Source organism: Mirounga leonina, unplaced genomic scaffold (assembly GCF_011800145.1).
Source record: "Mirounga leonina isolate KUSES-001 unplaced genomic scaffold, KU_Mleo_1.0 Mir_154, whole genome shotgun sequence".
NCBI classification, from domain to species: Eukaryota; Metazoa; Chordata; class Mammalia; order Carnivora; family Phocidae; genus Mirounga; species Mirounga leonina.
The window spans coordinates 8,332,620-8,354,717 of NW_023270389.1; the positions used below are offsets into that span (position 1 = coordinate 8,332,620).

The 22,098-nt window shown below is 44.4% G+C and overlaps 1 protein-coding gene across 5 annotated transcripts in view; it reads left to right on the plus strand.

Annotated features, from left to right (window-relative positions):
- Positions 1 to 22,098, plus strand: part of PBX1 (PBX homeobox 1) — a 284,693-nt gene that overhangs the window by 243,398 nt on the left and 19,197 nt on the right. For 3 of the 5 annotated variants that reach the window (XM_035010053.1, XM_035010055.1, XM_035010057.1), the window contains 3 exons: positions 1,807 to 1,966; positions 8,802 to 8,914; positions 10,287 to 10,376. In XM_035010053.1, coding sequence (XP_034865944.1) covers positions 1,807 to 1,966; positions 8,802 to 8,914; positions 10,287 to 10,376 — 363 coding nt within the window. The remainder of the gene's footprint in view (positions 1 to 1,806; positions 1,967 to 8,801; positions 8,915 to 10,286; positions 10,377 to 22,098) is intronic. The other 2 variants (XM_035010056.1, XM_035010058.1) reach the window with 2 other exon arrangements.

Sequence of the window (22,098 nt, forward strand, 5' to 3'; positions counted from 1 at the left end):
CATGTGTCTTCCTTCCCACTGGACTTTGCCATGGCTCTGCCCGGGCTCTTCAAACTTAACATGTTTGAAATGTGATCAAACTCTCCCCAGAGAACTGATTATTTTTTCCGTATTACCTGCCTCAGACTGTGTCTGTCCTCTTTGTGTCCCTAGTGCCTAGCACATGGCAGACCTTCCGTGACTATGAACAGCAAGTTAATTAATGAAAGCACTGATTATGTACATGGCTCAGGACATCCAGTATCACCTCGTGGGCCATGTAGGGAATGCCTGAACTGACCAAGCATCTTGCCCACCCGTCTGTTCTTCTCGTTGAGAAGAGACTCACTCCCACAACATGTTCCTTCTCGTCTTCTCAAGTAGCTTATTTAACTAGACCTCAGGCATTTCTTTCCTTCTCTAAAGCCCTCCCAAACTACCTTCATCTTTCCCCCTTTTTTCCAACACATCCAGTTACCTTAGAAAAATCTCCCTGCCTCTTTTCCTCTCCATCATACAAATAGTGAAAGTTATAACAAGGAAAGCATGAGTTTGGGAATGGAATTAGATATGCAGTGGTCCTAAAATGGCCCTTGCTCTCCTGTAGGCACCAGCATTTACAATGACTCAAGCAATTTCTCATTGAATTTTTCTCCTCTCATTTACTAATACTGCAATGGTATGGTTTGGTTTTGATAACAAAGGCTTGGCATTCCCTCCCGTAGCGTAAGCCACACAGGCAGAGGAGGGCTTACTTTATAGGATTTTTAACTTTTGCTAATGCATTTAAAAGGTAACTGTGGTTTTACAAAAACGTCCTTTATCGGCCATTGTTCGGGTAAAGAGAAACTACGTGTCAGCTGTGGTACATGTGTTACCAACTTTCTCTTCCCTCACCAGCTTCATAGTTTGTTTTGTAATTTTATTAAAAAAAAACAACAACATTTTAGTTTGAAATCACATCTGGACTATGGGGTATAAAGCGTTCCTCGTAAGGCAGGAATGACGGGGGTAAAACTTGAATTTAACTGCGTCGCCCCTTGTGTCTGGCAGGGGTCTTGGTATAAAGGGAACGGGGATGCAGAATGAAGCCAGGACGGCTGCTGTGAGCCACATGAAGGAAATAAATTAACAAGTGAAAGTAAATTAGGTTTATTTTGTGTATTGGCTTTAACATTTAAAGCCTGGAATTCAAAGGACTAATCTCTGCTATGCTTCAGTTTTTCCTCCTGTAGATAACATCAAGCTTTGCTCAAAATACTTGGTGAAAACTATCCAATCGGATTATCTTGATCCTAAGGTCCACAGTACCTGCAGCTAAGAATCTAGTCCATATTAGCAATTATTCAACTTCTAAAAATTTGAAATTAATCCTTCAGTGAGAGCACCCTGTATGTTGATACGGATTTGTATGGATGATTACAAGTCTGTGCCTCTTGATTGCTCAAAGTCAGTGTTAGCGTTGATAAGTAACATTTCTCCTGAAATGCTGTTTATTTTGGTGTCGTGTTCTTAAGAGGTAAGCAATTTTAAAATGCTTGTCCTGAACTAAAATTGTCCAAATCCAAATCCAAATGAGCAGCTCCTCCGTAGGATGTTCTGCTGCATTGTTTTTGCTAAATGGTGTTGTATTAAGCAGGAGAACTGCGTTGTGTGCAGGGGTCCTTCTCGGTGCCCTTCCTTCAGATCTTCTCATTGATGTTTCGAAATCAGAATAGGATCAGCCCGTGCAGCCTGCCTCCAGCCCTCCCAGTACCTTCATTTTCCTCTGAGATGTTTGCACAGGACAGAATGTTAACTTTCTCCTCTTCTCTTTAACTGCTCCAGGTATCAAACTGGTTTGGAAATAAGCGAATCCGGTACAAGAAGAACATAGGTAAATTTCAAGAGGAAGCCAATATTTATGCTGCCAAAACGGCTGTCACTGCTACCAATGTGTCAGCCCATGGAAGCCAAGCTAACTCACCCTCGACTCCTAACTCAGCTGGTTAGTTTCTTCTTTGATTTGGGGGGATCATGCTCCGTTTTTTTACTTGCTTTTCCTACACTGGGGTTTTCTTTTCATTCTTTAGGTTTCCGATTGGTTGACTTACGCATTTGATTGTCCCTTTTTGTTGTCGATGCCGCTTGGGGCGTTTCCTTTCATTTCCAAAGAGCAGTGTGTTTTACTATTTATAAGATGGGCTTGTCTGGAGGTTTGCGCTAATGTGTTTAAGTTGAACAGACCCAAATTGGCTGGTTTTGATGAAAAGACCTTCACATTCTCCTTTCCAAGATGACAGTGAGCTACATCTAATACTTGGACATAGTCCCTTGGGGGCTCTGGCATTTAGTCTGGTTCATAAAAAGTTTTTATCCTTGTCTATTTTGCTGTTCCCATCACATACTGTTTGGGTGACCTGCTAGCATACATTCTCTGCAGGAATATTCCTCATTATAATGCTCCAGTCTGCAAAGCCAGACTGGGATGACTGCTGTACATTGTTTAGAGTTGCTTTTCTTCACTGTTTCATTTTGTTGGTTTCTTTATGTAAACTATGAAGAACATTGCTGGTCATTAATTCACATTGTTTAGATTCCAGTCTTCCTATTATAATATTAGTCATGTGTTCTGCCCCTGGTTTTATTTTAGTAAATGTGCATTATATCACTAACTTCAGAGCTTAGGCTAACACATAATATATTTTGGGGTTTGCCTAGTACCATCAGTTCTGAATTTCCACACACACAAAAAAAAAAACATAGTCGATAATACATAAAGGATAACCTTAGTGTTTATATGCTATGGAAGGCATGTTGGTACTTTTTGGGGGGTTTTTTTGGTAAGGGAAACCCAGAAATACTTCCTTATTAAATAATTTTGGTCTCAGATTATTCATTATAATGAACCAGCTGCATTGATTTTGGGGGTGGGATGCACATCTAAGAAAACGGATGCCTCCAACTTGAAGGGTCGCAAATTTAAATGTGTTTGACCATAAGATGATTAAAAATCTAATTTCTAACATTTCTGGGAAGTGCCTTTGACCCCGAAGCTTATTTGTTCACTAAAATAAATTCTCTTTCTACCTTATGGTGGATTGTTACTGGAGGCCTGTAAGGCTCCACACTCTAACGTCTTCTGTGAGCTTCTAGATGCCCTAATTTGTTATAAGGTTCTCCCAAGTCACTGGGCTGTACCACCATGGCCTTCTTTTGTTTAAATGGAATCATGCATGAAGAGTGGCCTGGGCTTTGTAAGCATGGACATGGTAAGACAGTGTAGTGAATTGTCTGGTTATATATTTTTCCTAGCACACCAGGTTGGGTAACTCTGAGGAGCATATTTACTTTTTGAGGTTTGTGTGTGTGTATTTCCTTCTCTCCCCCTCCTGGCATGATTGACAAAGGATAAAGGCTAAGAGGCTCAGTAACCAGAGAGTTTCCTTCTTCCCCATCTGGTCAGCTATTAAGCATTTCAGACTCCCGGCAACACTGGTTGAATCGCGCTGCTAGGCAGACGTGTTCACTTGTCTTGGAAGAAGTACAGTCCTGTCAACATTAGCAAAAACACACTCACCACTCCTGCAAAGGTTGTCATAACGCAAAACAGATATCAAAATGACTTTTTCCTGTCCCTGATATATCTGCATTGCAGATGGTTGAGCATGATTTATGACTAGTCCCTAGAAGGGCCCTGTGCACTCCCTTCATTACTAAAGCCGTAACTTTTTATTCTTTTCTAAAGCACTTAAAAAGAGAAAAAGTAAGCATTTTAACCCCCCACTCTGTGTTTAAGAATTATTTTGGCTCTCTTGGAATGTCAGTCAATGATTACAGTTTTCTAAAGAATTTTTCTGCTAGCTTAAACTTAGGTGACTATTCTAAGCACAAAGTAAATTATTATGGAAAATTTGAGCTAAGCCTTCCAGTTGTGCCTAAATTGTTGGAAATAATATGCAGAGGAACCCTTTGTAGTGCTTTTTTTTTTTACAGTAGAGACAAAAGAAAATACTATTGTGTATGTGCAATAGCGTGGGATTTTCATTCATTAACGTTTTAGCAGAAAAGTTATACACAGGCTTTTCTGTATTTTCCTTTGCTCTTATCACAACCCAAAGCATTGCACAGATGAAGTGAGAACTTTAAAGTGTTCAAACTTTTCACATAGGGTGCTTATGATGTTGCGTATTAGGTCCTTGATTATTCCAAAGGGTAAAGGATCACTGAAATAGATACAAGTTTTAAATAAGAGGTTAATATGTGAAAATATATTTTGGCTGAGTTGGAAGTCTAAGAGTTCTGGAACCTGGGAACTTTTTATATCCTTAATATTGAAGCAGGGTATTTTTTTCTTTCCCAGAAGCTTTACTAAATATACATACTCATTTCTATTGCAAAGAAGGTACTTGGCAAGTAAATCTTCTTCCCTCTAGAGGCTTTTGTGTGGACAAGCAGTTCTTCAGTGTCTTTATTTAGGTCACTTCTGAATATTCCTAGTTGTTGATATATGCCTGATCTCCTATTTCCTTAAGCATAATTCATTAAAATCACTTCGGGCGAGGACCCGTGGGGGACGAGCAAGCATGTAAAGAGAGATCCTTGGCATGCTTCATATTTGACCCCAGCAGAGTCGGGCAGAATGGCTGGAACAAAGAGAGAGAATAGAAGGAAGAGAAGAAAATTAAGTTTTCAGGAAAAAAAAGAAGCAAAAATGGGGGCCATTTGAAGCAATCGTTATAACCTTGGGTCCATACTTCTGCAGTCACCTACAGGGACACATTCTCATTTCTATTTTTGATGAACTTAGAAAAGCAGGAGTAAGGTCTCAGAAAAACGGGGCCCCTTTTGGAAGGTTGGGTTATCTTCTGGAGAACATTTTAGCATCCAAGAAGGAAATTGGCTTGGGCCTTGCAGATGTTTGCTGTGGCATAGCATCGACATTGATATTTGATTCGGTTCTGTGATTAGCGAAGCAATCGCAGGCTTACTGAGGCTCAGGACTCCCTCCCCCGCTTTGAATCTTCCTTTGCTGGCTCTGTGTGTGTGTATCAAGGACATCGGCAGGCTCGACCGTGAAAGTTTTTCTTCTGGCACTACTTAGTTAGGGGCAAGCCCTTGTACATATTTGTCACGCCCCTGATAGAAGGTTTGGCACTTTTCTGGATTGGGGGAAGATGATCATATTAAAACCCCCTAGATTCTGGCTTCCTAAGAGAAGTTTATGTATATAATACACACAGTTAGAGAGGAGGTAACACATCCAGAGAGGTTGGCTGACACTTAGTAAATCCATAGGAACTCTTAGAATTTTTTTTTTTAAACCAAGTGAAGAATGTATCCCATGGATGTTTTCTGCTGTGCTCTTTCCTCCCTTAATTTCTAAGTAGAAAATGAAAACACAGCCTGCCAGAATTGGAACTCTAGAACCTTGCCATGTGCACCTTCTAAAGGGGTTTCCCGTCGAACCAGACAGCCTTTCTGTCTTGGGCCTTGTCCTGGGTAGAAAGTAACAATGATTTTTGGAGTTTGGAAGGGGAATAATCATGGAAGATAAGAGAAGCAAGCGGGAGACGTAATGAAGTTGTATCTAGCAAAGAGGCTCCATCTTTTGAGCCTCCAAATGGTGTTGAGAGTCTAGTCTGATCGGCTGCCACCCAGTCTCTCAGGAGCCTTGATTTCAAAAATGCAAAATGAAGGCAATACTTGTCATACATCTGCTTCATAAAAATGCTCCGAGGAATAACAAGCCAATCCCTTTAAACCCTTTGAGTTCCTCAGTAAGAAAAAGTAAAGCCTCTCTTATTCTACATCATTGGTTCTCAACAGGGTGAACTTGTACCTCAGGGGACATTTGGTCGTCAGGGTTTTGGGAGACAGGTACTCCTGGCCTCCGGTGACTAGAGGTCAGGGATGTGGCTGACCACCATCCTGCGGTACAGAGAATGTTCCTCCACGATGAGCCCTTTTCCAGCCCCAAACGTCAATAGTACCCATGTCCAGAAACCTTGCTCTAAGTTCAGATTTTATCATTAGTATTCTGGGGTTTTTGGGTGATGATGAAGTGAATTGTTGTTTTATTTTTATTTTTTCCCTGAACAAATTGAAGTCTCCTAAAGACTCTTTAGAGTAGAAATGCAGCCTTCAGGAAATGACCTTGTGAAAATGGATGTTAGCACATCTCCACGTCATCATATTTGCTGGAACCAGTGCACTAGGATCCAGAGGTGATCCGTTGTTTCCCGTGGAGTGCAGCTTTAGCTCCATACGTGTCCCAGATGTCCGGGTGACAGCTTACACGAGCCACCTGCCTCCCTTCCCACTCCAAACTCAGAACCTTTTAACTGGCGAGCACATCTTAAAATGTGCTTCCAGTAATTGCTGATGACTTTCCAGCCACCTGCCGCTGAGGTTCTTGACGGACCTTCTCCGCAAGCCAGGTAATCCCGTCGGGGTTCTTTGAGACCTCGCAGCACCTCCAAGACAGCCCATTCACTCTCCGTCAAGGATACGTCCTTCTCAGGAAGTTGTCCATTTTGTGATAAGTTTTTTCTCCCTTCCAGTGCCCAATGAAGAACATGTCTTCTCCTTATTTCGAGTTTTGCACGGGCTTCTGTCTGCTTTCTTGTGGTGTCCGTGGCCCCTGGCCTCTTCTCAGAGCCATCCCTGCTTCTAGTTACTTATCAGAGAGTCGGAAGCCGTGGTCATGTAATACAGGGCCGTACAAAGACAACAAAGTGCCAGAATAGCCAAGGCAAGAGCACAGGGACGATTCCTGCAATTACTCTGATTCAAATGCATTTGTACGTGAAGGCCATTGATATGCACATATTTATCTCTATGTATGTTAGGCAGCCAGACATGTTTACAATTTATCTATGCACATATATTTTTTAAATCATCTGTGTCAGTTGCAGTGTGTATCTTGTAAATGGCACATCCCATACCTTCATGGTTCCATGGACGCCATGTTCCTTGGCACCAATGCAGCCCTTTGGGGGTTTCTCCCGTTTCTCAGTCTGCGTGCTCATTTCCAGCAAACCGTCAGCCAGGCATAAGGAGTGTGGGTATGCTACGTGGTATTTGGGAGAGAAAGAAAGTATCTGGGCATCAAACTGAATACTCTTGGGGGGCAAAAAGTTCTGATATTATATAAACAATTATAATTTGGGGTCCTGGAGCTAACAATTCCTGATGCCATCTAAATGTGAGCATGTGTTGTAAGAATGATGACAAAATGGCTCTTATTATTTAGGTTGTAGCTCTGATAAAAAGAAAGGTTGAGAAGGATGTGGATAGGACATGCAGGCCGGCTCGAGTCGCCCTCCCACCCCCACAAAGAAAGCGTTCCCTTCTTCCCATGACAACAGAGTGTGGAGGATCTGCTTATGTAGCACAAGAGCTAGCTAGTTCCTGCGTGTGGGTGGACATCCCCAAAACAAAGAAAAACAGAGATGTTTCCTACCTTGAGGATCTCCCCAAGTGAACCATTTGGTTCTTCAGAATGGCTCCCTCCTTGGAAGCATGAGGATCCTATGAGCAGTTCAGCATAGAGCAGAGTGGCAGAGTGCAGAATTCATTGCTAGTAAAGTGATTCTTCTATGGCACAGAAAAAGCCTTCTCTTGAGCTCCAGGAGCTAGACCTCTAGGAGAGCGCAATTCCCTCCCTTGGGAGATTAAGAAAGTGTCAGAACTGGGGCATCATTGCTGGGTGATCCCGCATGGATGATGGCTGTCAAAATGTGAGGACAAGAGCACAATTTGAGCAAGACAGAGTTGGAAATAGAGTGGAACTGACCTGGGTCCCTAAGGTCTCTCCTTTTCTAGGCTAATGTCATGTTTTAACCAAACCCTGCACGTTGAGCTTTCTTTCCTAATGCGCTGAGCTGCACGATGACTTCAGAATAATAAGAAGCTTCTCCACGCCCTTGTGTTGAGGCTGAGGGTGGGCTGGGTTTATCACAGTGCAACCTGGGTGCTGCCTGAAGGCTAACTATGTGGGAGAAGGCTTCTTCTCTGGGAGGGAAAAGCAGATGGTTGACTGCTCTTCTTGAGACCCACTTTTATTATTATCGTAAGTGTTATTATTAGCATTTCATATTTCATGCATGCTTCAGAATTCCGGGCCCATTATTCTGTTTCATGTTCCTCCATAATAGCAGGTGGCAAGGGAAGACGTCCCCATTCTCACATTCTTCTTGCAGTCCTTGAGCATCTCTTGGGCTGCTTGCCACCCAGCAAGGAGCTTAACCTTCTTTCTAGAAATCAGGAATGTCAATGGACTCCCCATCCCGGGCCCAGCCCTAATGTGTGGCATTGCCTTCATGCACTCCCCACCCTCCCTCACCAGGGCTGCTTCCCATGTGAGGGCAGATGGGTTGGCAATAGCATATTTGGAAACCAGCCGAATAGCTCGTGTGCTCCATCATGGTGACAGAAGTACCATTGACTAGCCCATATTCTTCAGCTTGTGGTCCCCTGGCAACCCCTAGAATTTTGCGGGCATGAAAGAGAGGTCCTGGAGACCATTTCCAATTCAAATAGACTAAGTTGAGAAGAATAAATGCGAATAAATACTCCCTTTCTCAGCTTGAAGTCATTAAGGGGACACAGTCCTATTGGCAACTTGCAGTAAGATGTGGCTTCACATAACACGAGCGATATGCACCCTTTATTGCTTGCTCTGTTCTTCATGCTACTAACCAGACTCTGTTGATGTTATTTTTATTTTAGTATTTATTTGGGGGGGTTGCTTTGCATGTCATTCTTCCTCTTGGCTGTTAGTTGCAGGGGTTGAGCCTTTTCCTTTCTGTGATTCAGGTGCCTCACTCTTTCCTTTCCAGGTTCTTCCAGTTCTTTTAACATGTCAAACTCTGGAGATTTGTTCATGGGCGTGCAGTCACTCAATGGGGACTCTTACCAAGGGGCCCAGGTTGGAGCCAACGTGCAGTCACAGGTAGGGACCCAGCCAATGTGCCACCAGGTGAATGCATTGGAGTCCAAGAGCCCTCGGTTGTATTGGCACTTGCCAGTCCTGTCCAGAGAGAGAGGAAGAGAGAGCGAGGGAGAGGGTGAGAGAGGGAGAGAGAGAAAGAGAGGAAGAGAGAAAGGGGGAGAGAGAGAGGGAAATGTAGAAACAAAATCTTGCCAACGACAAAACCAAACCAAAGACAACCATGGTCATGGGGAATCTCGTCCACACTTTGTGAATGCATTTGGCTCTGGCTTGTCAGCCACACTGGGAAAGCAGGAGAGAAGCAAGCACAGGGTGAGGTGGTCAAGGCCCATCGGGCACGTAGAACCAGAGTATTCTTTCTTCGCTGAAGGGAAAGGGAGGAGGAGTTCAGTCCGTTGTCTGACGTTGTAGGTCTCCCTCTTGTTTGTGGGTTTCCCACACTCCATATTTGCCAAATAAGGAGGTAATTGATGAGTAGGCAAATACCTTTGTATCTCCTATTTTCGTTTCAAGCTTTAAAAACACCTGGCCAGGTTGACTAAACTCATCTTCTCAATCATCCTTGAGGGACTTGGGTTTCTGGTCAAGAGTCAGAGCCCATGTTGGGAAGCGAAGTCAGGTCGTGTGGTGTAAACCCTTGGTGCCCATTAGCGAACAGCCTGCCTTTACTACATCTCAGGAAGCCAGCCTACTGTCTCAGCACAGAGCCTGCCGTGAGAGGGTCAAGTCGAATGCTCTGGGTCAGATGGCTAGGGAAGTTCTGAGCCCCATTAGCCCAGTCTCCCACCCTGCATGTGCAACAGGAAGCACCTCACGCCTGGAAGAAACCACCTGGCCAGTGATTCAGGAAACATGGCCTGGGGACAAGTATGAGGAGCCGTGGTCAATCTGGTCGAGCGACCACACAGCTAGCCATCATCTGAGTCCTCACAAGGACAGTGTTAGTCACATACTGCTCTCTCTGGGAGGCGGCTGCCCAAGCCCCCTCCAGACAGAGCCTGGACTTGCATAGGGTGAAGCGATGTAGGGTGATCTCTCTGGGGCGGGGGAGCTCCTTCACTCTGTACCCTCTCACTGCCCCCTGCCCTCCAGCCCCCGCCGTCTCCTGCAGCACTGTGGGTTAGTTTCAGTGGTGGGCATCCCAGGTGCCTTTGACCGTGTTCCTGTCTCACTGACTGAACTCAGAAAGGAAAACGGATTTGGCAGCTAGAGAGGCCGGCCTCCTCCCAGCGGCCCCCTCCCGGGAAGGATACCTCGGCCAGGACTGTGTCGGTCCGGCACGCCCACGCGGTAGCGTGCGTGATGATGCTCTGCCTCCCTCCCCCTGCATCTCCCTGACTAATCTCCTCTCTGTTGTTGTTCATCTGTTTAGGTGGATACCCTTCGCCATGTTATCAGCCAGACAGGAGGATACAGTGACGGACTCGCAGCCAGTCAGATGTACAGTCCGCAGGGCATCAGTGTAAGAAAACAAGGCTCCCCCACCCCCTTTGTTTTTATTCTCTCATAACCAATTATTTCAAAGCCGTAGGGCTCGGAATGCCACTTAGTAGGACTTCTCTTAGCTTTACCGTCCCCTAGTTTCTCGTTTCCATATCGGCCACGCCATCGGCGGCATTCTCCCCGCAAGCAAGTGACGACGGGCAGGCTGCACGCGGGCAGCTGGCGTCGAGGGCTGTCACACCCCATCAGTGTCCACCCGGCACCTGCGGCCACTCGCGTGCAGCTGAGAGGCGCCTGCTGAACCAGGTGACACAACAGCGGTCGGAAATGTCACCACGAGCCGGGGCCCGGGGACCCGGGGCAGGAAAACCGGTAGCCCAGATCTACTGCATCCAGGTCTGTGGTCCGAAAAAGCGCCTTTCTCCAGTCTGGCTAAGGACGGAAACCAGAAAGAAATTAACGCCGAGGCTGGGGACGTGGAAGGGACGGGGAGGGGCGCCGGGACCCTCTCCTTGTTCTTGGGCGCGCTGGCGGCTTCTGACTAGCATGAAAATTCATAGCGACAAGCTGTGTCGCACAGAGTGAAATCGATCAGACAGACACAAGGAGAACCGAATGTAGATTTGGGACAGCAATCCAACTTGATTTCTCAGATCAATCGTCCGCTATCTCAGCAGCGGTGACAGCAAGCGAGGGCAAGAGGCAGCCTGGAAAAGGAGGCTGTTCTTTACATCAGGGGTCATTTCCTGGGCTTTTAGAGGTGGCAGGAGGCTCCAGTAGGACCATTGGCTCAGAACTATAGAAGAAAACTGCGGTTGATTGATGGTGATGATTTTGTTGTGGTTGTTTGTTTCTGGTGTTATGATTCAAATGAATTGGGGATGGGATGAGGGAAAGGCAGGCATGACGTGTTAATGTCATCCTAGTCTATACTAATTGAGGTAGAGTGTGCAGTGGGGGAGGTGAGGGCTCCTTCGACCCTGCGTTGGTCAAATCAGACACGACTCAGGCGAGACTGGAAGGAATCAGCAGAATACCAACAGGTTCATCACGAGGACTGGTTGCAAGAATTAGGAATTCTTAGCCCATAAATGAGAAGCTGTGGGTGGTATATAGTAGTTTTAGACATGCTATTTGTGAGAAAGATTGGATTCGTCATGAGTGATCTAAGCGGGGCAAGGATAGGAGCACTAAGTAGAAGATTCAGAGAAACACCTCTCACTTCGACCTTCGATGAGCCTTTCTCCCAGTCAGAGTCGTCCAGAGAAGGGATTGGCTGCCTCTGGAAGTCAAGAATTCCACATCATCAGAGCGTTCAAACATGGCGTAGCTAGCTGCTCAGTCAGGATGTCAGAGAAGAGTCAAGTACCAGGTTCTAAGTGTCTTGGTGACTTTTTAAGGCCCCGGCCAATTAGGAGCGCTTTATTTTCTACCTTCTTTAGGCAGAATCCCCTCTGAATTTGTATGATATTTATCAAGTCCTTGTCTGGCAGGAGAGGGAGGAGGTCAAAGCTAACCCTGTTGAATGTACTCTGGGCAATCCTGTCACTTTTCCAGAAAGGATTTTCCAGAGCAGAGGCATTCTTCTCTTCTTGTGCTTACGCTAATTATAATTACCATGTTAATGGCTGGCTTGCTGGAAGCCTGCTTAGAAAAACACAAGATACTGTGGTGGAGAAGTATGTTCTCAAAAACGGACCCCAGACGAATGAGGTTGCTCTGTGCTTGTCGGGGGAGGGCGGGTGCGGTGGGCAGTTTACGCACATATGCATTTATGTGTTTTCTGAGTCATTTTGAGATACATCTTCTATCTCAAAAGATTTTTCCAGAAAAAGCTTTGCTCTGTATAAGTGGAAGACAAGAGGAAAGTACCAGAGTGTGGGGAGGAGAATATGAGCTGCAGAAAGTCTATGCGAGTAGGCAGGAAATGGGCTCACAGTTCTGCTCTGTGGCATCCTTGCTTCCTAATTGGATAGTGCAGAAGAGGGTGGCGCTCAGACTCTGCGGGGGTCAACACTGACCCCTCTGACGCTATCAGGTGGGCTGGGAATCATTTCTGAAAGATTGTAGCCAGACATGTGTGGACAATTATGTCTGATTACATAAGCTTACCACAGAAACTGGGCTTGAAAATGCCACTCTCAAGAATCTCTCACTGTGTGTTTATTTCTTTTCTGCTGGGAACTCTGTTTATTTTATTTCTGGGTCTTTAATAAGCAGGGTAAATGATTCGAAGGCTGATTGTGATATGATATGTTCCTTGGGTGTCCATTTTAAGTTTTTAAATTGTGCCACCTGCAGGAGATGAAGCTTTTTAGAGCGAGCTGTGTTTTTAGACAGTGGTGTTCAACGCGGACGTGTGTGTATGTGCGGAGCCGGGCTCTGGCTTCCAGGAGAAGAAAGAGAGGGGGAAGGAGGGAGATGACAAGAGACAAGGGCAGGAATGAAGGGTTCGAGCCAAGAAATAAAAATAAACAATTCATAAACCCAAGGCAGCAATGGAATTCCCAGCTGGACTCTGGATTGTGTTTCACTCGGTGGAGGACATTTTCTGGGCAGCCTTTATCTGCTCCCCTGGCTGGGTTTTCATAGCACCCATATCTTATCCAACCAGTGTCTATTTTAAATCCCATGAAGTTCAGACCACTTCCTCGCCTTTCACTGAGCCCACGTGGTGAAGGCGTGGAAGGTCGGGAGGAGCTGGGAGACTCCGGGCCTGGTCGGTCCCGTGTGTCCGAGGGCAGGCATTGTACCTCTCTTCCGTAAAACGGGGCCAGTAATTCCCACGCTTTATTAATACCCCAAGGGCTGCTTTAGGAAAAATGAGAAAATAAGTAGGAAAGGGCTTGGCAAAGCAGAAATGGTTCTACATGAATGCAGGATGAAATGTTACAAGCGATAACTTTCTTTTTTCTTTTTTTCAAAGATTTTATTTATTTATTTGAGAGAGAATGAGAGACAGAGAGCATGAGAGGGAGGAGGGTCAGAGGGAGAAGCAGACTCCCTGCCGAGCAGGGAGCCCGATGCGGGACTCGATCCCGGGACTCCAGGATCATGACCTGAGCCGAAGGCAGTTGCTTAACCAACTGAGCCACCCAGGCGCCCCCAAGCGATAACTTTCTAATTTGACCTTTTTTTCTCCTCTTGTGTGAGTGGTTTTCACAGTAGGCAGTTCCTAGTGAGGATTGGTTAGGACATGGTTGTCACTTTTTTCTCTTCTGATGGAAAGATATACTTTGGACAAGGATGTAGAGTTGTGCAAGTCTTAAACACCCCCTTCATTAGCGGCGGCAAGCATGAAATTATACATCTGTAAGTCCTTTGTGCTCTCAGATGACAATGGGCAGAGTACTTCGCAGGTTAGAGTGGCTCTGAGTAATGGAGGGAGGTTATTGCACTTCCCTGTCAATCAGACAGGCTTAGATCACTCAGCTCTCACGTTCATTCTCCTCTTTCGTTTCTCACTACTACTGTCCTAGTTCTAGAATAGTTCATCAGCTTGGCCATTGTGATCATTTTCTCATTACTGTTACTGACTTCAATGTCTCCTTTCTCCTGCACACACCCTCTGAATTCGGCCATTCCTTGCCCAGAAATCACCAGCACCTGTCTGTTGCCTACCTAAGCAAGATCAGACCCCAAGTCTGACACTCAGAGTCTCCCGCACCCTGGTCCTGATCTGCCTGCCCTTCTACCTCACCCCCCTGACATCCAGGCAAAATGTCGGTGCTGGGCAACATGGTCAGTTCATCTGTACCTGGTTGCGCACATCCCCCTTACATTTGCACCTGGCTGCCATCTACGTAAATGTCCTTCATTCCTGTGCCACCTTCCCCATGCCTCCCCACTCTCAAAATCATACTTTCGCTCCAACAGCCAGTTCCTCCTGGCTGCCCAGGTTATCCTCCTAAGCCCTTCTTCCCTGCTTCTCTCCGCTTTATCACACATTCTCTTGTATTACAGATACGTGAACAGACAGACTTAATTGGTCTTCGTGTCCTCCACTCCCATATATTTCCTAAATATTTCCTAATTGCCTGCATTAGTTGCTCAGAACATGTTGACTGATGAATACATCAGGTAGGAGAAGACAAGTTGCCACTGAATTTAGAAAGTGTATTTATTTAGTAACCAATAGCCACATCTTACATAGTAGTAAAGTATCTGGAAATGATTTTTATTTTAAATGCTTTACTAACCCACAAATACATCGTGTTTCTGATTCAAAAAGTTTCTTGTCTTCCTTTTTATAAAAGATTTTATTTATGTATTTATGGGGGGGGGGGAGGGAGAGAGAGAATACTGTAGAGACTCCCCGCTGAGCACAAAGCCCGACATGGGGCTCGATCCCATGACCCCAAGATCATGACCTGAGCCAAAACCAAGAATGGGACGCTCAACTGACTGAGTCACCCAGGTGCCCAAGTCTTCCTTTTTATAAAAAGTTTCTAAACTTTTTGGCCAGTGCAGATTCTCAGAATCCAACTCAAATCAGCATTAGATACATAAAGCTCTATAGTGGTGATATTGCCAAGAGGATGATCCCTTTGAATTCTGCAGAACTCCTCTTGTCCTAAAAGAATCCCTGTATCAACACCTGTTTGTGGGATACCGTCCATGTAGCCATATAACATTGTCTCCACCAGATGTGGGACTGGAACCTCCACGGACAAACTTGTGGGAGGTAGAGGCAACTAGAAACTGGGAAACTTAAATCCTCCCTGTGCCTTTTCTTTTGATAAAGTCCCGTCAACACTGTATTTTTGCTTCATCTGTGAAATTTACCAGAGAAGCAAGCTGTAAATTCCCTTTCAGCTGGATAGTTCTGGAGTGGATATCTAGAGTCCTAGATCTAGTTCTAGAGATCTACAAGTACAATCTTTGGTTCTCACTGTCAGCTCCAAGGACACCAGACTCAATCATAGACTGCGCTCCCTAGAGAACTCTTTTGAGAGACTTAGCCTCTGGCCTTCCTTCTAGCCTACACCATTGCTTCCCCTCCCACTGTATCTTGAGGTCCTAAATGGGCAGGAGGAAGAGCTTTCTTACACCAACCTTTCCCGTTGAATTCTCAGAGATAGGTGGTAGCAGAAAGCATTATTCTTCAGGGGCAAAGCACTTTATTTTTAATTATTTTCTTTTTTTTTTTTTTAAGATTTTATTTATTTGACAGAGAGAGACACAGCGAACGAGGGAACACAAGCAGAGGGAGTGGGAGAGAGAGAAGCAGGCTTCCCGCCGAGCAGGGAGCCCGATGCGGGGCTCGATCCCAGGACCCTGGGATCATGACCTGAGCCGAAGGCAGACGCTTAACGACTGAGTCACCCAGGCGCCCCTATTTTTAATTATTTTCAAATGTGAGTTGAGGGAGTGCGTTCACTCCAGCCAGTCTTAAACATAAATAGAAACCCCTGTAAGATGTTTCTTATTCAAGAGTTTTAGTGAAGATGGAAATAAAGTGTTAGTGTTCTCTCTGAAAAGGCAGAGTGCCATTAACGTCAGTTTATGACAGAGGCATCTCGTCTGTGTTGTTCTGTGATAATTATAGGAGCGGAAAAATGGAGATGAAACTTTTAGCTTTGTAAACCATAGCATACGTAGTTTTGTTTTGGTTTGCTTTTCTCCTGTGTTAAGCAAAGGGGGGGAAAAGGACATTTATTAAGAAAATAAATAACCTATAAATCATTAGGACAAAAATAGCATCCTGTTGAGGTGAACACATTGCAGGTGCTTGGATATCAGAAGGGTTACTTGGTAATACTTGGCCACGTGCCATCATTTTAATTTTTTCTTAACTACTTCTGAGAGACCTCCTTCCACTTAAAGTATATATTAATAAGATGTTGCCACATGTGGAATTGTAGGACTGGGAAGTTAGAGTGATAATTAATATTCATATGCAAATCTTTAAAAACTCATTTTAATTATATGAAGTTTTAATTCTTCTGTTAGTGGAATTCGAAATTGGAAGGTATGAAAATATATCCAGATATGCTCCCCAGTTAGCTTCCTTCAGGTGCCTCCCAATGCCGCAGCTGGGGACTTATGAACAGCCCTCTGTAGGGGTAGAGGGAGTGATGAGAATTGACAGGTCTGAACATGGTGAACTAATATCTGGAGGGTTTGAAGGAGGCAGCAATGGTGTAGATGGACTCCTGCCTTCAGAAGCTTCCAACCTGGCTTGCCTTTATGGCAGAGTCAAAAGAAAATGGAGGAAGCCCCTTTAGCGCCTTACTTGATGAGGCTTTTAAAACTTAATACCATACCAACTCAGCATTTGAGAACTGAAAAACATTTTGAGCCCACAATAGTTGGAGAAGCAAAAAAATCTCAATATTGTAATTTCATATGTAATCCATTGTTTCTCCCCAGCAGCCAGGTGAAAGCCCTTCAAGGTACAGAAAACAAATGAGGCCACATCATCCAATGGCATCTTGATACACTCATGCATTCATGTGTTCATGTATTCATCCATCCACCCGTCCATCCATCCATTCAATAAATAAGCCATCCATAGTATTTTTGACCTTGGGGAAGAAGGCAACGTCCTCTTATATCTAGGTCAGGTTGGGGAAAGCCTGGACCTGAGATGATGTAAAATCCTGATGCCAATCATGATTTTACATCACATGTTTTAATTTTCAATCTCACTCGGTGCTTTGTGATCAGGTTTCCTGTTCTTGAAGACTCAAACAGGGGAGCCAATCAACTCTGAAGTTTAGGAGGGAATCTGGAAGTGAGTTACACAGCAGAAGAGAGGAATTCAAGACCAACCAGCAGTAGTTGGAGAAATCTACCTTCCTCCCCCCACAAAAAGCCATACTATGGGCTTACAAGAATACATATCCCTTTGTGGAGACTCCTTATCCCTTTGTAAAAGTAGTCACGAAGAATTTGGTTGATCTTAAAGCTAGTGATGCGATCACTCCAGACATGATCACATTCACAGTGTGTGTACATATGCATATTCCGTTTCTGCTTTTTGCCCATGTGACTGTGGACAAATCACTTTCCCTTAATAGGACTCCGTTTCCTGCTGGCCTCGTCCAGGATCATATTCTGCTTATGAAACATGGTGTTTTCCCATTTCTAGGAAACAACAGGAAGGGTAATAATTCAAAACTATGAATTAAAGAGAAATTTGTGTTCTTAAAAAGAGTCCCATCTGGGCGCCTGGGTGGCTCAGTTGGTTTGGCGACTGCCTTCGGCTCAGGTCATGATCCCAGGGTCCTGGGATCGAGTCCCACATCGGGCTCCCAGCTCAGCGGGGAGCCTGCTTCTCCCTCTGCCATTCCCCCTGCTTGTGTTCCCTCTCTCGCTGTGACTCTCTGTCAAATAAATAAATAAAATCTTTTAAAAAAAAAGAGTCCCATCTGTGAGATGACAATTGTACATCGTGCTGTTTTCACTGGTATTGGTACTTTATAGCACCCTGCCCAGTTGGGCCCACATTTGGCCCTGCACCCATGCTCTCCTTGGGCGAGGATCTGGTCAGATGTTCCAGACTCAAGTCGGTGCCGCCTTCTGCTCTATAAAGAAAAACTTCACAACCTGAAAAGGGCAGTTTGTTTTTGTAGTTGCTCCTGAAAGTGGCACGGCCCCTCTAGACCTCGGTAAATATTAAGCTAATGAAATCGGCTGAGTTTAATTGTGGGAAACGTTGGCATCGATTTCTGCTGATGGCTTCTTGCCTTCTGGGAAGGAGTTCCATGTTCTTAGCTTGTTTTCAGATAACATGTTAGATCTCTGTCTTAGAAAATCCAGTTGTTATTTTTAAATTTGGTACTTTTTAAAAAACAATCTCTACTTACCTCTGGCTCTATTTGAGTTTGGGGAAATTCTCTTCCATATCTCTAAATGCAAAGTGTTTCTATTCTCCAGTTTGATGGAGAAATAAGGCAGAAGGTGGGACTGATTTGAGTCTGGAACAGCTGACTAGATAAGTAAATAAATGAGTAAATGCTTTATTACACAAATGTTTATCGATGACCTTCTAATATCTGTCATGGGCCACATGGATGTCAATAAGACATGGTTTTGGCGCTCGGTAGAGTCACAGAATGCTAGAAAGCCTGGGAGTTGGCTCATTCCGTCCCTGCTTCTCTGAAACAGAAGGTCTATACCACCCAATATAGCCAAAATAATACTATTTTAAAGAATTTTGGGAATGGCCATTGTGAGAGGAATTTACATATATAATCCTATTCCTATCAACTAAAAATATGAGTGGCCTAGAAACATGGATTGACATTTGCCATTCTTTTAGAGATTTTACAAGTAACTGTGCCCAAAACTAGTCTTTCCTTGTAGAAGCATGCTGTCCAAAAGAACTTTTTACACTGATGGAAATGTTCTATTTTAGTGCTGGCCAATAAGTTAACCATTAGCCCCACATGGCTGTTGAGCACTTGAAATGTGACTAGCGTGGCTGAAAAACCAAATTTGTAATCGTATCTAATTTGAATTAATTGAAATTTTAAGAGCCGCACGTGGCGAGTCGCTGCCATGTTGTACAATGCCATTCTAGATTCCCCGCCAAGCCACATAGGGGCCACCAAACGTGGGACGATCGTATTGACACTGTGACCACGCTGTGAAAACAGAGCAAACTTCCTAACACAGACCACAGAGAAACCTGCTTTCTGCCTAAATCAGCCTTTCCTAAAGTAAATAGAACTCTTTATTAAAAATTAACCGTGTACAAGAAGTTAACTGAGATTATAATCATATGCTTTAAATCATGAAAGAATATGGGGGAAGGTTTAAGATATAAATATATAATGCCACATTTATTGTGGTTCTATTTGTAGTAATTGTCAACTTTGTCAGCCGTCCATTCATCTAACCTAATAATTTTCAAGCCGAAGCCAGACATGTCTTTGACCTCATCTTGCACCCTTTCTTTACATCTAAAAACCCTTTAGAGCTTATAGGAGGTCCCATCTCCGTTTCAGATTTCCCAGGTGCCCAGGGCCTTTGCTGGTGGCCACTGCTTAGCTGTTCCCTCCCCCCTGACCTGCTAGCCTGTTCAGAGCGTGGCCGCAGATCAGCCACACCGGCAACACCGGAGAGCTTGTGAGCAGTGCAAACTCTCAAGCCCCACCAAGACTGTTAAATCAGATACTGTGCTTTAAGCAGATCCCCTGGTGATTTCTTTTTTTTTTAATTTTTTTTTATTTTATTTTATTTATTCATGAGAGACAGAGAGAGAGAAGCAGAGGGAGAAGCAGGCTCCCAAGGAGCAGGGAGCCCGATGCAGGACTCGATCCCAGGACCCCGGGATCGTGACCTGAGCCGAAGGCAGACACTTAACCATCTGGGCCACCCAGGCGCCCCCCCGGTGATTTCTAAGCACATTCGGTTTGAGAAGCTTCGCTCTAGCAAGAAGCACATTTGAACGCTGCTTAGGGCTTACCTAAGAGAAGGAATTACGTTGTGTCGTTTTGGTTTGTTTTTTTGCAAGAAGGATACTATCTCTAAAAAAATGTTTCCAACATTTTATTTTAAAGTTTTTCCAACATACAGAAGAGTTGGGAGAATTTCACAGTGAAACCACCATGCCTACCTCCTACGTTCTGGCATCCATATTTCATCCTACGTCTACCCATATCTATGTCCTTCTATCCATTGCCGAGCCAGCTTACCTTTCGGATGCATTCCAAAGTAAATTGTAAAAGTAAATTGATAGCAGTACAGATTTGCCTGACTAAACAGACTGGCATGGGTGTCATTGACCAGTGTTCGGTATTTGTTTACATTTTTCTTTCTCTTCCAAAGTAAAATTTCATGCAATTAAGCATACAAATGGTTGAGTGTACATTCTCTTGAGTTTTGACCAATGTAATGCACTTGTGAAAACTTTACTATCCTTCACTTTCTTGTGTCTACCCCTTTCTCATAGTTTACAAAAACAAAAACAAAGGAAAAAGAAGGACAGAGCACAAAGTTGTCCACAAAGTAATCTGTCCTTTTCTAGGCAGTCGGATGTCCCCCCTCACCCCCCCCCCCCCCCCCCCCGCCACTCACCCCCCTCACTCGATCTGAGAGCCAAAAAAGTCCATTGCATATTGAATCAGATGCTTTATTCTACACTTGCCTTCGGTTCTGACTTGATATAACTGCTTTTAAAGGGACTTATATTCCCTTTGCCATAATAAGGACTTTGAAATACATAAAAATAGACACTAATGATATTGGAAAATTATAGTGGATTTCCTCACTTCGAAGATACTACATCTCCCCCTCTTCCATCTTCTGTCTTTTTCTCCCTTTTCTTCTCTAGTCCCCTTTAGTTTAGAGTCCAGTTCTGAAGCTTCTCCCCCAAATTATATAAACCTGTTATTTTTCTAAGCCACACACCGGTCCAAAATTGTACTTTGTTCCTCCTTAGAGAAGTGATCTGTCGTGGGAGTGTGCAGCCCCATTTTCGGCCAACCCCGAGACTAAGGGGATAATCGAAGAGGGTGAGGTTCTAAGGAGAGAAGCACCAGGCCCCTCTCCTGCCAGAGCTGGGATTCGTAGAGAGACCCAGTGTCACTACTGAATCCTCTGTGCCCTTTTCGAGAGGTAAGAGAGCAAAGGCACAGCCAACTCGATGTGTAAAGTTCTGAGGCAAACCTGAGCTACCAATACCCACTCTAAGAACACTAACTTGTAACATTTAGTATATATCCTAATACAGTCCAGTGTGTTTTTTTAATCTTTTTTTTCTTTAAAGATTTTATTTATTTATTTGACAGAGAGAGACATAGCGAGAGCAGGAACACAAGCAGGGGGAGTGGGAGAGGGAGAAGCAGGCTTCCTGCTGAGCAGGGAGCCCGATGTGGGGCTCGATCCCAGGACCCTGGGATCATGACCTGAGCCGAAGGCAGACGCTTAATGACTGAGCCACCCCGGCGCCCAGTTTTTCTTTTTTTTAATCTTTTTTGTAAGATTTATTTATTTGAGAGAGAGAAAGAGAGGCGTGAGCAGGAGGAGGGACAGAGGGAGAGAGAGAATCTCTAGCAGACTCCCTGCTGAGTGCAGAGCCCGATGTGGGGCTTGATCTCACGGCTACGAGATCATGACCTGAGCCAAAATCAAGAGTCGGACGCTTAACCGGGACTGAGCCACCCAGGCTCCCCTAGTCCAGTGTTTTTGTTAACACTCTCTTCTCCATTTTATGGTTGAGAAAACAGAGACTCAGAAATTAAGTCGTTTACTCAAGATCAAATAGCCAGAAAGGAATAGAGCCAGGATGTGGACCCAGCCAAGTCTGACTCCAAAGCCTCTGTTCTTTCCCTTTGTCCAGAGGGAGACTTGAACCTCTATTTCTTACGTTCAGTAAAGGGACTTGGTAAGAACCTTACACCAAGAGAATCTGTTATGTTTCCTGATAATAAATATTTTAGAGCCTGGCTGATAGGGAAAAGAACTGTGAGAACTCACTATGACTATTACATTATGTATCCTTTTGGGGTGGCATTTAGAATGCTTAAGACCAGTGGGTTCTCTTCTTAAAATTAAATCTAAAAATTATATGGAAAGCCCTTCCCTGGATACAGCATACACTACATCACTGTTGGGTCCTGTTTGGTTAACCACCTTATCCAAGGACCCAGTTATCATAGGAGAGAGAGCAGAAATTTTAGATCCGGTGTCTCCTCGTGGAGAAATTTGGTGGTTCATTAAGATACACAGTAAGACTGTCTGAGGAATCTATGTGTGAAGTCAAGAGAAATCCTTTTTTTTTTTTAATTTGG